This window comes from Phoxinus phoxinus (assembly GCF_949152265.1).
Source record: "Phoxinus phoxinus genome assembly, chromosome: 8".
Classification (NCBI taxonomy): Eukaryota; Metazoa; Chordata; class Actinopteri; order Cypriniformes; family Leuciscidae; genus Phoxinus; species Phoxinus phoxinus.
Genome location: NC_136883.1, coordinates 4,797,795 through 4,812,692, shown reverse-complemented (window position 1 = coordinate 4,812,692; position 14,898 = coordinate 4,797,795). Strand labels below are relative to the sequence as shown.

General features: G+C 39.1%; 1 protein-coding gene across 2 annotated transcripts in view; it reads left to right on the top strand.

Annotated features, from left to right (window-relative positions):
• dvl3b (dishevelled segment polarity protein 3b) overlaps positions 1-14,617 on the top strand; it is a 45,914-nt gene extending 31,297 nt beyond the window's left edge. Inside the window, exons 4-16 of one of the 2 annotated variants that reach the window (XM_079620046.1) lie at positions 2,538-2,627; positions 2,894-3,030; positions 3,106-3,241; positions 4,439-4,532; positions 4,642-4,711; positions 5,992-6,131; positions 6,201-6,277; positions 6,380-6,447; positions 7,294-7,443; positions 9,057-9,188; positions 10,544-10,711; positions 10,830-11,045; positions 13,028-14,617. In XM_079620046.1, coding sequence (XP_079476172.1) covers positions 2,538-2,627; positions 2,894-3,030; positions 3,106-3,241; positions 4,439-4,532; positions 4,642-4,711; positions 5,992-6,131; positions 6,201-6,277; positions 6,380-6,447; positions 7,294-7,443; positions 9,057-9,188; positions 10,544-10,711; positions 10,830-11,045; positions 13,028-13,398 — 1,849 coding nt within the window. In that variant the 3' untranslated portion in view covers positions 13,399-14,617. The remainder of the gene's footprint in view (positions 1-2,537; positions 2,628-2,893; positions 3,031-3,105; positions 3,242-4,438; positions 4,533-4,641; positions 4,712-5,991; positions 6,132-6,200; positions 6,278-6,379; positions 6,448-7,293; positions 7,444-9,056; positions 9,189-10,543; positions 10,712-10,829; positions 11,046-13,027) is intronic. The other variant, XM_079620047.1, reaches the window with a different exon arrangement.
• The last annotated feature ends 281 nt before the right edge of the window (positions 14,618-14,898 follow it).

Below are 14,898 nucleotides of genomic sequence, written 5' to 3'. Positions count from 1 at the left end.
TGAAACACAGCCAAATGTAGTTAAGAGAAATACAGCAGCAACCTGTGAGCGCCCTCTGCTGGCGATCCTCAAAGCAAACGGGTTACACACAAGCTGGACTTTACCCCCAAACACTTCAGCTGACATTTATGCTGCCAAATCACAAACTGGAGTTTTCTTTAAATCACAACTTTATGAGTTGAGAATGGTTATTTGCGATCATTTTCACTGTGAATGTTTACTGTACATTGTACAATTTCGTTATATGCATACACATTTTGTGTACTTTAGAGTGTAATACAGCTGTGTTTGTGCATGTAAACGGTCTGGGAAGTTACAAAGCACAAAAAAAACCACACAAAAGGGATTTAATCTCATCCTGAAACGCATTGTTTGTCCTGCCATCATTTCTGTGACTTCGCTACATCACCATGTTACACATATACACCTGCCTACGCCCTCAAAGAACAGTTGGGTATGTGATTTTGCTATGTCAAGGAGACGCTATTTTTTGCTGTGAGGGCAATAAAAAACCATTATATGGACTTCCAATACCGACACTAATAGTTATACACCATATATACAGTATAATACAGCTGCCCATGATGCCTCGGGAGCTGAAACCTGATTATGGTCAAGGGGGTAATCCATCCGCCGGAAACTGAAGCCTCCGCGGGCGCCGCCATTGTAGCAGAACTTCACCTGCTGTTAGCATTCCATTGACTCCCATTCATTTTTGCGTCACTTTGACAGCGAATAACTTTACATCTGAGGCGTCCAAAGACTCCATTTGTCCATTATTTATTTCTAAAGAAACTCGACAATGTATAAAAGGCTCCATTACCTTGTACCTTACGTTATGGCCCCGTAGAAGCCGTTTTTGTAAAAATAGGCTAACGATTGCGTCATAACTCACGCGACTCTCTGTCGCACTGTAGAGAAATTACCGTATAGACCGGCGGAGAAGCTCGCAGGCAATCGGGGGGACGTGGAGGCATTAAGTCCGATAAAGTGAAGGGAGTAGCCCACAGAGAGTGATAAAGTTGATCCTACTGCTAGCTCATGGACAGCTAATGCTCACGCTCTCCGTCTCTGCGAGATTCGGAAGGGAATGATTCAGATTTCTCTCCGCACAGCTACTAGAAGACTGACAGCTGTCAGACACGTTGCTCACGTGTTCAAGCTCAGTTTGAGCCTGCGCAGTTCGCCTGGCGATCAGGAAGTGAGTGCTTCAAATGGGCTTCACTTTTCTCCGTTGAAGTCTATGGGGTCGCTGTGTCCATCTTATATACTGTCTATGATTATGGTAAAGGGGTGTTACATTTCTGGCATGCGCTCTAAGCGGTTGACCAATCACAACAGACTGGACCAGCTGACCAATCAGAGCAGACTGGGCTTTTTTAAAGAGACCGGAGCTAAAACAGATCGTTTCATGCAGGTTAAAAAAGGAGCTGTAGCAATGTACAGGATATGTGTAATCAATGTCTAGAAGATAACTACACATAAGCTACAGAAATTCACCAACTAACCATTCAGAAATGTCCTGTTGCTTCTACATGTTGACACATCTTCTTGAGTCTCTCCATCTTTCTGACTTCGGTTTGAACATAAAAGCAGGCCCGGTTCTAGAACCAAATCACTGAGGGTGCTTCTGAAAATAGTAAGGGTGCTTACATAAACGTAGGGTCATCCAAATTTTTTTAGTCTAGGGGGAGGGTCACCCAAATTTCATATTGTACCGTTTTTTTGTATTCATGAAAATATAAAATTTTCAAAGTGGCTTGTTTGGTGCATATTTTTCCATGTGGCGCCATGTAGCTCTCTCAGTCTCGGCCCCCCAGCGCCAGCAGATGGGTCTGACCCAACAAAAATCGTTTGATAGTGCGCGCGCGCGTACACGCTCAGAAAAAGAGCATCATGTCAGAACAGACCGCCAATGAAATGTTAACCCGGCAAAGCTTTAAAACACGAGCAAATAATGAACTTTTGTGATTGCGAATAAGTGCAGTGTCCTGTGAATAACTCTACCGCTGTGAAGTATAGTCACTGACATGAAGCTGACTAGCGCTCAAAGGTTTCACGTTGCCTGCCTAGCAACTAAATATTCTTTTAAAGCTTCAAACCAACAGCAGAAACGCTAGGCATTTTATTTAAAAAATGGTAACACTTTATAATAAGGTTTCATTTTGTTAGCGTAAACTAATTTCCTGAGCGGGACGCACACACGCAAACAAAGTGGGCAATTAAAGAGACATCTTCACCTATGCGTATCACGATCGCGAAAGGACACAACCAATCAAATGCATTAAACATGAAAGCATAATTAAATAATTTCTGATTTGAAAAATCGTGTTAATGGATTTATTTTGTGTATTAGCCTATATGTATGGGTGTGAATCCGTCTGTGTTTCTATTGTCGGCAAAATCTCGTTTACATGTGTGCTATTAATAATTTCATCTGAGGGTGCTTTCACTTTTGTTTGAGGGTGCTTAGCACCCTCAAGCACCCCCGTAGAACCGGGCCTGCATAAAAGGCTAAAAGTTTTTGAAATTTTCAGGGCATGTCTGTGTGAGGAGGTAATCGAAGCTCCGCCCTCTGTGCCGGGAGCAGCAGCTCATTTGCATTTAAAGGGACAGACACAAAAACGGTGCGTTTTTGCTCACCCTCAAAAAGTGACAACTCTAACATGCCATATAGGCTACCGTAAAAATATCTGTGGGGTATTTTGAGCTAAAACTTCACATACACACTTATTTTACATCTTGTGAAAAGGGCATTATACCACCCCTTTAATAAGCCTTAAATTGTGAATTGTGTGTGTGTGTGTGGCATGTGTCACTCAGCGATGTGTTTATCACTGCCTGTCTTCTGAACACCCAGCCTTCATCTTTCTTATTTCCGCTTTTCACGCAGTGCGAATGCCGTGGGAAGTCAGGATGACCTGGGCAATGACACCGAGCCTGAGGTGGGTCCATCGCTGCGAAGAGACCGAGAGAAGGACAGAGAGAGGGAGAGAGAAAGGCCTCGGAGGAAAGATGCACATGACCATGGTGAGTTTCCCCAGGGCTGTTAGGTGAGGATGAGGAAACCCAGCAGGCTTGTTTGCTGAGTGTTGTGTGCTGCAGGAGGCCGGTTGAACGGTCACTCTCGGCCGGAGCGCAGGCAGGAGACCGCAGGCTACGAGAGCTCCTCGACTCTCATGAGCAGTGAGCTGGACACCACCAGCTTCTTCGACTCCGAGGAGGACGACTCGGCCAGCAGGTGAGACTTTCAACAGACCACATCATGAAAAACAAGGATTTCTCTGCCTCTTTTAAAATGATGTTGACATTATGTACGTAGAGTAGACTTTCACAATGCAAAACTCCTAGTCCACACAGTGTTTATGAAAACTCATCAACAGGCCCATTACATTTGTGTTGTTTTTCCTGTGCTTTCATACAGTCAATAGTGGAAACAAATCGTGCAGGGTTTTAAATAATGTATTTTTTTCAGTTTTTTTCTTCTTTCCTCTGCCGGTCTACTATTGTGGTATCTATGTTTTCTAATAAACCCACACTTAAAATGCACGTTGATTCAGAGTCAGAATGTAAAGAGAAAAAGCAATCTACTCTACTATTAGCACCTTGAGAATTGTTTGCATTGTGAGATTATTTTTAGGACAATAAAGCAGATTTAGCCCCAATTCACAATATTGTAATGCATCTGGCATTGTCTTTCTCATCATGATAATTCATTACACTAATACAGTCCGTTTTTATTTTTGTATTACTGTAACCATGATGTATACATTATAATCTTAATAATAGTAAAATAAAATATATTTTCATCTTTATTTTTAATGTTACTGTAATGACAATGTACTTCACATCACAGTAATGAGAATTATGGGGCAGAATGATGATGATGCGCTCGATGGGCCTGAAAATAATTTAAAAATGCAAAAAGTCCTAGCAGTTTATGCACAGTATTTTTGCATAAAGATAATAAAATCTATAATTAGGACCCTTAAAAATAATTTGCATTTTTACTCAATTTTAAGGACAATTGAGCTTAAGCGGTAACTATTCTGGCATTTTTCACATGTACAGAGGTCAGTATTAACAAAGGTAATTTGCATGTAGGCATGTTGAAATCATACGGACAGATTGTAAGAGTAAGCATCAGAGAGGAGGTGAAACTATTCATGTTAAGTATAGAATATGGCTTCTTTAAACACAAACATATCTCCTCATGAAGATGACTTAATGCACATCCAAATCACATGCTCTGGAAAGCCAACACAAAGCATGGTTTTCCATGGTCTGATACACTACCACACTAATTCAAAGGATTGGATGGTAAGCATCACATGACTATCAGGACCAATCAGAGCTGGGAAGACTGTAATGTGCATTATATGTGCACAAAAGACACTAAATATGATGTTTTGAAGATTCATCTGTGATGCCACTGCAGGTTCAGCAGCTCTACGGAGCAGAGCACATCGTCACGGCTCATGAGACGCCATCGGCGCCGCAGACGGAAACCCAAAGCACCCAGGATGGAGAGGGTGAGACTCCTGTGCCTGATAAACATTGTGTTTGTATCCGGATATCAGTGTTGAACTGTCTCTTTAAGTGTGTCCTCATCTCTCGCTCTCTTTCTCTCGATCTCTCCAGTCCTCATCGTTCAGCAGCATAACTGACTCCACCATGTCTCTGAACATCATAACTGTCACATTAAACATGGGTGAGTATGTGCACATGTATATATGTGTGTCTGCCGTCGAACATGCGCCGCTCTTTTAAAGAGAACATGAACAAAATTCACTAACTTCAGTGATGAGACAGAAATGTAGAGCAGGACTTCAGTTATCACGGGTAGCTAAAGAATATTGGAGAATGTGCGCACCAAATCAAATTAAAATTTTAAATACATTTTTAAAACAAACATGAGGCCTGAAGTCGAAAGATCCCATAGCACAAAATCATTACCTAAGAATTACAAAATGTGTGCACTATGGGAACTGTTTTTTTTATTTTGCTTATGTTTTTTGTTTGTTTGTGTGCACATTTTTGTTCATCACTGCATAAATATGAACTAATTATTTGACATAACATTTTTTCCCATTGGATCTATGATAATAAAGTTGCGATGAAACGGAAGTAGGTTTCTTCCAAGCGTAACGGCTTATTGAACGGATTTGGTTCTATACATTGGTTGTTGTACAAACGGTAACTGAACATTTCTGCATACTGCACCTTTAAGTAGACAAAATTATGGGGAAGTCCTGCCTACGTAACTAGAGAGAAGTGTGTCATTTTATACCAGAGGATCCAGTTATGACATTTTGATTAAACATTAAAAGGTCAATTAAAAAAAAGAAAAAAACATGTACACGGATTAATTTAGGGCTGTAAACGATGAATCACGATTAATCAAATCCAAAATAAAAGTTTGTGTTAAATAATATATGTTTGTGTATTGTGTATAATTATTTTGTATATATAAATACACACATATGCATATGAGAAATATTTGCATTTATATAATGCATATATATTTTTATATGATTTATATTATATATAAATATAACTATTTTATATATAAATAACACATTTTTCTTAAATATATACATGCATGTGTGTGTATTTATATATACAAAATAATGATACACAATACACACACATACATATATTATGTAAACACAAACTTTTATTTTGGATTCGATTAATCCCGATTACCGTAATCGTTTACAGCCCTAGATTAATTATTCACAATAAGATCTATTTCATGTATTTAGAAAATGCCTTATGTTTCTTTTAATTTACTATTTAATTTTTGGTGCAGATTATTAATATTCTTTAATATCTACAGCCATGAATAAAATATCATACAAGAAGTTGAGGATGTTACTAAATTTTAATGAAAGTAATAAAAATTGTGAATAGTGTTTTACAGCACTCTCATAATACTAAACTCTGCTCCTCATCTCTCCATTTTGTTTTTCTCTCTTCCTCTTGCTATAGAGAAGTATAATTTTCTGGGGATTAGTATAGTCGGGCAGAGTAATGAGAGGGGCGATGGAGGGATCTACATCGGCTCCATCATGAAGGGCGGTGCGGTGGCTGCTGACGGACGCATTGAGCCTGGAGACATGCTTCTGCAGGTCAGTCACTCTGTCATGGTCTGTTTTGGCAGTTTCTAAGAGTTTCTAAGAGTTGCTTTTGTGTTGTAGGTGAACGATATCAACTTTGAGAACATGAGTAATGATGATGCAGTGAGGGTGCTGCGAGAGATTGTCCATAAACCTGGGTAAGAAGTGGATGCTGTGATGTTCGCTTCTCTTTTTACGGGCTAGATGATATTTATATCAGCACTGACGTTACTTGTGATCGTGCATCTTCACGTTTACAGACCCATCATACTGACTGTGGCCAAATGTTGGGATCCAAACCCCCGTAGCTGTTTCACCCTCCCAAGAAGTAAGAGAGATACTGGGTTACAGTGCTGTTCAAGTCAACCTGAAGTGGTTTTCGCAACCATTTCACTTTCACAGTTAAAGGGATAGTTCACTTTGAAATTAAATGTTGGTATGTTTTAGCTTATCTCAAGGGCATCCAAGATGTAGGTGTCTTTGTTTCCGCAGTAGTTTCAATTTTTATATTTTAGGTCAAACCGTTCTTGTCTGTCAGTCATATAATGCAGGTCTATGGTCACCACCTCAAAGAGATGCACAGAGAAGTCCAAATTAAACAATTAAGTAAGTACACATTGTAAGTACACATCGTAAGTGCACATTGATGGCCTAAGACACGAAACGAGCGGTTTGTGTGAGAAAACGAACAGAATTTATATCGGTTTTACCTCTTGTACACAACCACGTCCAAGTGATCTGAGGGCGCGCGCGCTTCCTGGTGTGTGACGTGTGCGCGCGTTCTGGCTTAGTCTGCGGACTAATACATATATACATATGTATAAATACTGTTCGTTTTCTCACACAAACCGCTCGTTTCGTGTCGTAGGCCATCAATGTGTACTTACGATGGGGAATTGTTTTAATTTGGACTTCTCTGTGCATCTCTTTGAGGTGGTGACCATAGACCTGCATTATATGACTGACAGACAAGAACGGTTTGACCTAAAAATATCAAAATTGAAACTACTGCGGAAACAAAGACACCTACATCTTGGATGCCCTTGAGGTAAGCTAAAACATACCAAAATTAAATTTCAAAGTGAACTATCCCTTTAAATTACTTTCTTGTACTGTTCTTGACATTTTTGGTTGCAAGTGACCAGGCCCGTTGGCTTCCCCTGTGTTTGTCCAGGTGAGCCGATCCGTCCCATAGATCCTGCTGCCTGGGTGTCTCACACGGCCGCTATGACGGGGGCGTACCCAGTGTACGGTATGAGCCCTTCCATGAGTACAATCACCTCCACCAGCTCCTCCATCACAAGCTCCATTCCAGAGACTGAGCGTAAGTGTTTCTCCACCCACCCTTCCCATAGTCCACCTCTGCTGTGCCCGCTGTCTGTCGCCAGAGGATGACTTCATCTGCCAGTCCACTGCTTACTGTGTTTCGATCGTAGCCCTTATCAACTGAGTGTGTCAAATGAAAATCTAAAATGTGTGATTTGTCTTGAATGTAATACAAAAACTATACATTGGAAATTAAGCCCACACTTGTGGAAAAGAAGCACACATCTGCATACAAAAGAATACTTATTACGGAAATAATATACTTTAAATCCCCGTGAACCGGAAGTAGCAACTGATTTTACTTCAGTGTTGTGAAGTATTTTCCAAGTGAAACATAATATTGAATAGAGGGCATGGTTTTATTTTACGCTCGGCGAAGCGTTTTCAACCCAAGCCGTCAAACTAACATCATTGGACCGGAAGTAACTTTTCAGATTTTGATTACCATGACAAACATTTTTTTTCTGAATATTAACATGCTCGGATTAAATGTTCACCTTAAGACCATTAATGTGTGCTAACAAAGTAAATAGGGTCAATTTTGATTTCATGAGGACTTTAAAAGAATATACTTAAGAGTGAACTGAATGTAACGTTTTTGGACACTTAATTTTGTAGCCACTTGGGCTTGGGAGTACTTTGGAAAACCGATGTCACTTAGCAGTTGACCGCTGCTTCAAGGAAGAAAAAGAAAGCTATAGTAAAATTCTATGCAGAGATGCTGGCGCGTTCTCTGGGTCCGAGCTCATCTCAGATGCTCCAGAAGACAGTGGAAATCTGTGCTGTGGTCAGATGAGTCCACATTTTAATGTCCCAAAGACCAAAGGGACCATCGTGTCATCAGCGACAGGTACAAAATCCAACATCTGTCATGGGATAGAGGTGCATCAGTGCAAACAGCAAGGGTGACTTGCATATGTGTGAAGATATCACTGACGTGGAGAGGAATTGGGATTGTACAGTCAGAGACTTACTGTGTACTGCCATCAAGATGACATCTTTCCTGGGAAGCAAGACAATGCCAGCCCTCATTCTGCTCGTGCTACAACAGTGGCTTCACTGTACACTGCCTGTCTGCAGTCTAGATCTGTCTCTTATTGAAAATGAATGGCACATCATGAAAAGGAGAATCAGACAATGATGATTTTGGACTGTTGAGCATCTGGGGAGATGCAATTCCCAAACGATTACAAAGAAAAGAAAGAAGGTGTTTCATGTTTCTGTCCACAAAAATCTTTTATATTTACAAAATACAATTAAGTTGGTCAGTGAAAACCCTGGAAATCTTTTCTTTGTACTTTTATCAGTTAAATAAGTTTTAAAGAGAATTAACAAACCACAGATTCTTGATTTTATTGCATTTTACAAAAAATGTCAAGAAATGGGGTTGTATATTTGTTTGAACATACTTGTAAGATTTGAAGCACACTACAAGGGCGCATTGAATTCAATTAAGCAGACTTCTTTTTCACAAGGGAAGTTCAATCGGAAACTCTTCTCAGATCAGTTGGTAAGGGCTACAGCACCTTGATGTTCTCACGGAGCACATCTTTGTAATCCTCCCACATCTGTGGACTGCTCTGCACCTTCTTACTGTGCTTTACTCTGCAGGGTTCGAGGATTTCCATCTGTCCATCCATAGTGACATGGCAGCAGTAGCCAAAGCGATGGCATCGCCAGAGTCAGGCCTGGAGGTGCGAGACAGAATGTGGCTGAAGATCACCATCCCACATGCATTCATAGGTAACACTGCTCCCTCATCCTTAAAAATTCTGAAACTAATTTGGGCGTGGGGAGGAAATACCACCAAAAAATTTTTTTATTTATTATTTATTTTTACTTTCTATCTGTTATCTAAATTTTTCCACCATTTTCAGTATCTATACAGTTTACAGCCACTTTTGTATTTGATTTGATTGTTAACAGCCATAATTGTTCTGAATAATAAATAATTTAAAAGAATTGAAATATTTGACATAAATGGATGTCACCATCTGTGGTGATGTTTTTTATCTCTTTTAAAAGAAATTAAATTGAAATAGCAACAGATCGTTTCTTCTGTATTGTGCTGTACATCTGAGCGTAATGGATTAGTGAAAAAGACCAAATGTAGGCGGGACTTGGTTCTATTCTTTAGATGTTGATTGGATATTGAGATGTGGGCGTGACACTCAAAAGTTGAGGCAGATGAACGTTAGCTTTCAAGGTGGATTTAATTGACTAATGATTGACATTATGATTAAACATTTCAAGGTTAAAATAAAATAAATGAAACTCATGCACCCCATATATGGGGTCAATTTTAATATCATGCCCACTTTAAAGATGTCATTTTCCAGCACCGCATTACTCTTTTAATTTTGAAACATCCACATACAGATGTATTTAGACACTTAAAGGGATCTTTTACTCATCTCTGGGAGTCCATATAATGCGAGTGAATAGGTTCTGAAAAGTCGACGCTCCAAAAAGCACACACAGTCATCGTTACATTAATCCGTACGACCCATGTGGAAGAATCAATGTCTTCTGAAGCGTGTTGTGAAGCTTGACAGTCCACTGCACTTCTGCTTCACTTCTCACGTGAGCTTCACAACAAGCTTATGTTTACAACCCTTAAAAGCACATACTACAGTTGGACAAAACTGATGGTTTATAGCTAAAATAATTTAACATATTACTATTTTTCTTTTTCTTATCTTTTTGCTTTAGAAGACATTAATTCATCCAATGGGGTTGTATGGGTTAAAACAATGATGTCTTTCGAACTCATAGAGATGGATTATTTTGATAAAAATCTTTGTTTGCGTTCATAACTCATTTACATCTGGGGTGACATGAGGGTGAGTAACTGATGAGAGAACTTGTATTTTTGGTTGAGCTATCTCTTTAAGAAACACTTTTCAAGCACAAAAACATTATGCAAATGTTAGCTTTTTTATTATAAAACAATAGATACGCTGTTCAAAATGAAGACAGACAGTATTTGGAGGCTTTGTGGTTGTTAATGTTGATTGGTAGTGTGATGAATTACACCTGTGCATATTCTGCTAGGACAACAGTGTCTTCAGACGTGAAATATTAGTTTTTCCTATCAGGTTCAGATGTGGTGGATTGGCTGTATCATCACGTCGAGGGCTTCACTGACAGACGGGAGGCACGCAAATACGCCAGCAACCTGTTAAAAGCCGGCTACATCCGCCACACTGTCAATAAGATCACCTTCTCTGAACAGTGCTATTACATCTTTGGTGACCTCTGTGGCAGTGAGTGCATGATCTTTAGTTCTGAGATTTCTCCCCACTCTTTCACATTGAAGCATCTTTTATGTTTTCATTTGGAGTAAAGTCTATTTCCCTCCTGTTTGTTCCTCTTCTCTCTCAGATATGGCCAGTCTCACCTTGCATGACCATGACGGTTCTAGTGGGGCGTCTGACCAGGACACTCTGGCTCCGTTGCCCCACCCTGGGGTGGCTCCCTGGCCTCTCACCTTCCCTTATCAGTACCCGATCCCTCACCCGTACAATCCCCATCCTGTGCACGATCCCACGTACAGCTTCACTGCAGGGGGCGGCAGCGCCGGTAGTCCTCACAGCGAAGGTGAGACTGCATTCTACCTGGGGACTTGGGGCAAAAATGCCACCAAAATGAACAAAAATGACCCTCAAATTCAAAATAACGGGGCAAGTAATGCCTCTATACAATTTAACAAAATGTTTTATGACAGATTTCTTATTACATGGATTTTTGCAGCGTTGAGCATTATAACCAATCACACGTTTCTGTATGAATTCATTGGCCAATTAGAGACATTTAGATTAGTCATGATTAAAATGAAATGTAAAAACGGAAGGGTTGATTGTGGCATTACATTTAGATCTGCTCACAGTGCATCAATAAAGTTTTCTTTTTACGCTGTTTTTCAGCTGTTTTTATAACCAATCACAACCACAGCATTATAACCAATCACAATCACAGAATTATAACAAATTACACACGTTATAACCAATCACATACGTTATAACCAATCTCAATCGCAGCATTATAACCAATCATAATCACAGCATTATAACCAATCGCACACATTATAACCAATCACAATCATAGCATTATAACCAATCGCACACGTTATAACCAATCACATACGCTATAACCAATCTCAATCACAGCATTATAACCAATCATAATCACAGCATTATAACCAATCACACACACGTTATAACCAATCACATACGTTATAACCAATCTCAATTACAGCATTATAACCAATCACAATCACAGCATTATAACCAATCACACACACGTTATAACCAATCACATACGTTATAACCAATCTCAATTACAGCATTATAACCAATCACAATCACAGCATTATAACCAATCACAATCACAGCATTATTACCAATCACACACACAGCATTATTACCAATCACACACACGTTATAACCAATCACATACGTTATAACCAATCTCAATTACAGCATTATAACCAATCTCAATTACAGCATTATAACCAATCACAATCACAGCATTATAACCAATCACAATCACAGCATTATTACCAATCACAATCACAGCATTATTACCAATCACACACACGTTATAACCAATCACATACGTTATAACCAATCTCAATTACAGCATTATAACTAATCACCATCACAGCATTATAACCAATCATAATCACAGCATTATAACCAAACACTGGTTATAACCAATCACATCATTATAATCCGTTAATCGACATTAATAATCATTCTTACAACATCAAGGGCAATAAGTGATAATAATGAATTTTCATAATATTTCAGCCTTACCCTGTAATGAGTTACTGTATTTTTTGTTTTATCATTTATATACTTTATGTAGGATATTTAAAATTACATTGATCACATAACATTAATTGTTGTGTAAATGCATTTATGCCAGAAGCTTTAAACAGTCTTTGTAAGTGTAAATAAAAATGCCACGTCAGATGCAGCTTCTGTGCCAACTTGACAAGGTAAAGATGGCTTTTGTTGATGTTGATCAAAGTAGTTACAAACTAGTGCCCTGATTGATTGAATAAAGGGATAGTTCAACCAAAAATGAAAATTCACCCTCAATTTCTTTCTTCTGCTGAACACAAAAGAAGATATTTTGAAGAACATGAGTAACCAAACAGTTGATAGACACCATTTATGGAGACAAAATACTAAGGAAATCAATAGGTCATCCCCATCAACTGTTTGGTTACCCAGATTCTTCAAGATATCTTCTTTTGTGTTTAGCAGAAGAAAGAAACTCATACAGGTTTTCCAACAACTTGAGGGTGAGTAAATGATGACAGAATTTTCAATTTAATCGGTTCATTGTTTAAATTAAAATATTTTACAAAAGAAAACAACATATATATTTAATCATAGGTAATTATTTTTCAAAAATGCCCCAGAAAATCACTTTAGGAGTGCAAATAATATTCCTTATCCTGACCCTGCATTGAACTCTTCCACCCTCATCTGTTCACAAGGCGAATTCAGTGATGGAAAAGCCATATTTTAAACAGAAAGTCTCACGTATTCTTTCTGTCATTTCGCTCGCAGGTAGTCGAAGCAGCGGCTCGAATCGCAGCGGTAGCAAAAACGAGGCGAACGCAGCGGCCGGAGCGCAGGAGTCTGGAGGCCGATCTGGCAGTGGCAGCGAGTCCGAGAAAAGAGAGAAGGCTCCCAGCGAACGCTCTGCAGCGCCCCCTAGCGAACACAGCGTGCGTAGCTCACACACCGTCCGAAGCACACACTCTCACGTGTGTGTACCGCCCGGCCTCCCTCCACAGCCACAGACACCCTCCACAGCAGCACCGGGCTCTCCTCCAGACCGAGACCTGTCCTCGGTGCCCCCCGAACTCACTGCCTCGCGCCAATCTTTCCGCATGGCCATGGGGAACCCCAGCGAGTTCTTTGTCGACGTCATGTGATGTGCTTCAGCTGACCCAGAGGGCCGACTCAACATGCGCAGGCATGTGAAATCAAGAACGAAAGATGGGGGAGGAAGACCAGAAAGAGATGCATTGACATTTTAGCTGGTGGAGCACGCCGTGTCCCTCCTAATGTCCCTCCTGTGTCCTGTGGCTTGCACTTTCTTCAGTGAAGAAGACCGGAAAACAGATCACGTATCCCATCATGCCCTCAGAGACAGAGTTCTCTGATTAATGGCGACATCAATGCAGTGATGAAGTCTGAGTGAAGGTGAATGCTTACTGGTTTTTGTGTACTTTTTATGTACTTTACCTGCATTTTATAATATTTTGTCCTCTGACCAGTTTATTATCCTCAAGCTAAGAACTGTTTATCCATCAAAGATAAACTAATTCAAGCTAAATGAAAGAAAAGCATGAGACGTGGGAAGACAAGTGAGGTAATCTTCTACTTCTAAATCTCCTTTTGCTTTTTAAAGGATGAACAAATCATTTTTAATGATTTAAAAAAAGACAAACGCTATCAAATGATAGAATCTTTGGCAATTATTTTGTATTTATGACTTTAATTTTCTGCTAATAATTGTGGAGAGTGAGAGAGAGTTAAAAAAAAGAGAGTTTTTAAGTTTACAGACAGGACTTTTAAAGTCTGCCTTACCTTCGGGTTAAAATGGATTTATTAAACATGATACATGATGTTTTTTTGTTTTTTTTTGATAACGTGAACCAATGAATTGTGCACAATAAGACCAGGGACTTTTATTAATTAAGTAGCTCAAGTCTGTTATGATTTGATGTTGATAAAGACATTAATTTGGGAGATATTCAGTCCTATACTGCTATTCTTTGTAATATTCTACCTGTATTACGCGTGCTGAAGATCAAAATGGACCTTTAATGTTTCAATACTATCAGCACCCCTGAATGAACCTGAACCTGCACTATTATAATGTGATGACGAGCAGCTCTCTTCACTCTCTCACTCTTCCCCAAACAACACAGTACTTACTATGCTCATGTTTGTCATCATTGACTATCAGCACTCTGCTTTATTGTTTCTCTGTAAACCTTTGATAATTTTTCTCAGATGCATTTATCACATGTTTAATTATTGGAAAACAGTATTAAATGGTTCAATTTAATACTCACTGTACACTGTTTTATGACAAAACAAAACAAATTGTTTTATTTATAAATATAGTTTATTGCCTAAAAACTGAGTGTGGCTCTTTCTGCATTTTCTTGACATCACTTTAATTCTTTTGCAGTCATGAAGACAAAACAAGACCTGCTCGGGCATGTGATCAGCTGTAGACAAAAAAGAAAGAAATTATGTTATCTGCAAGTGTATTTTTAAAAATATATACTTTTTAGATTTGAAGTACAATACAAGTGCATGTTCAATACAATTAACCATGCTTTTTTTTTCACAAGGGAATGCACTTAATTTAGCACTTAATTATTTAATTATTATTTATTTAAACACATAAATATAGCGGC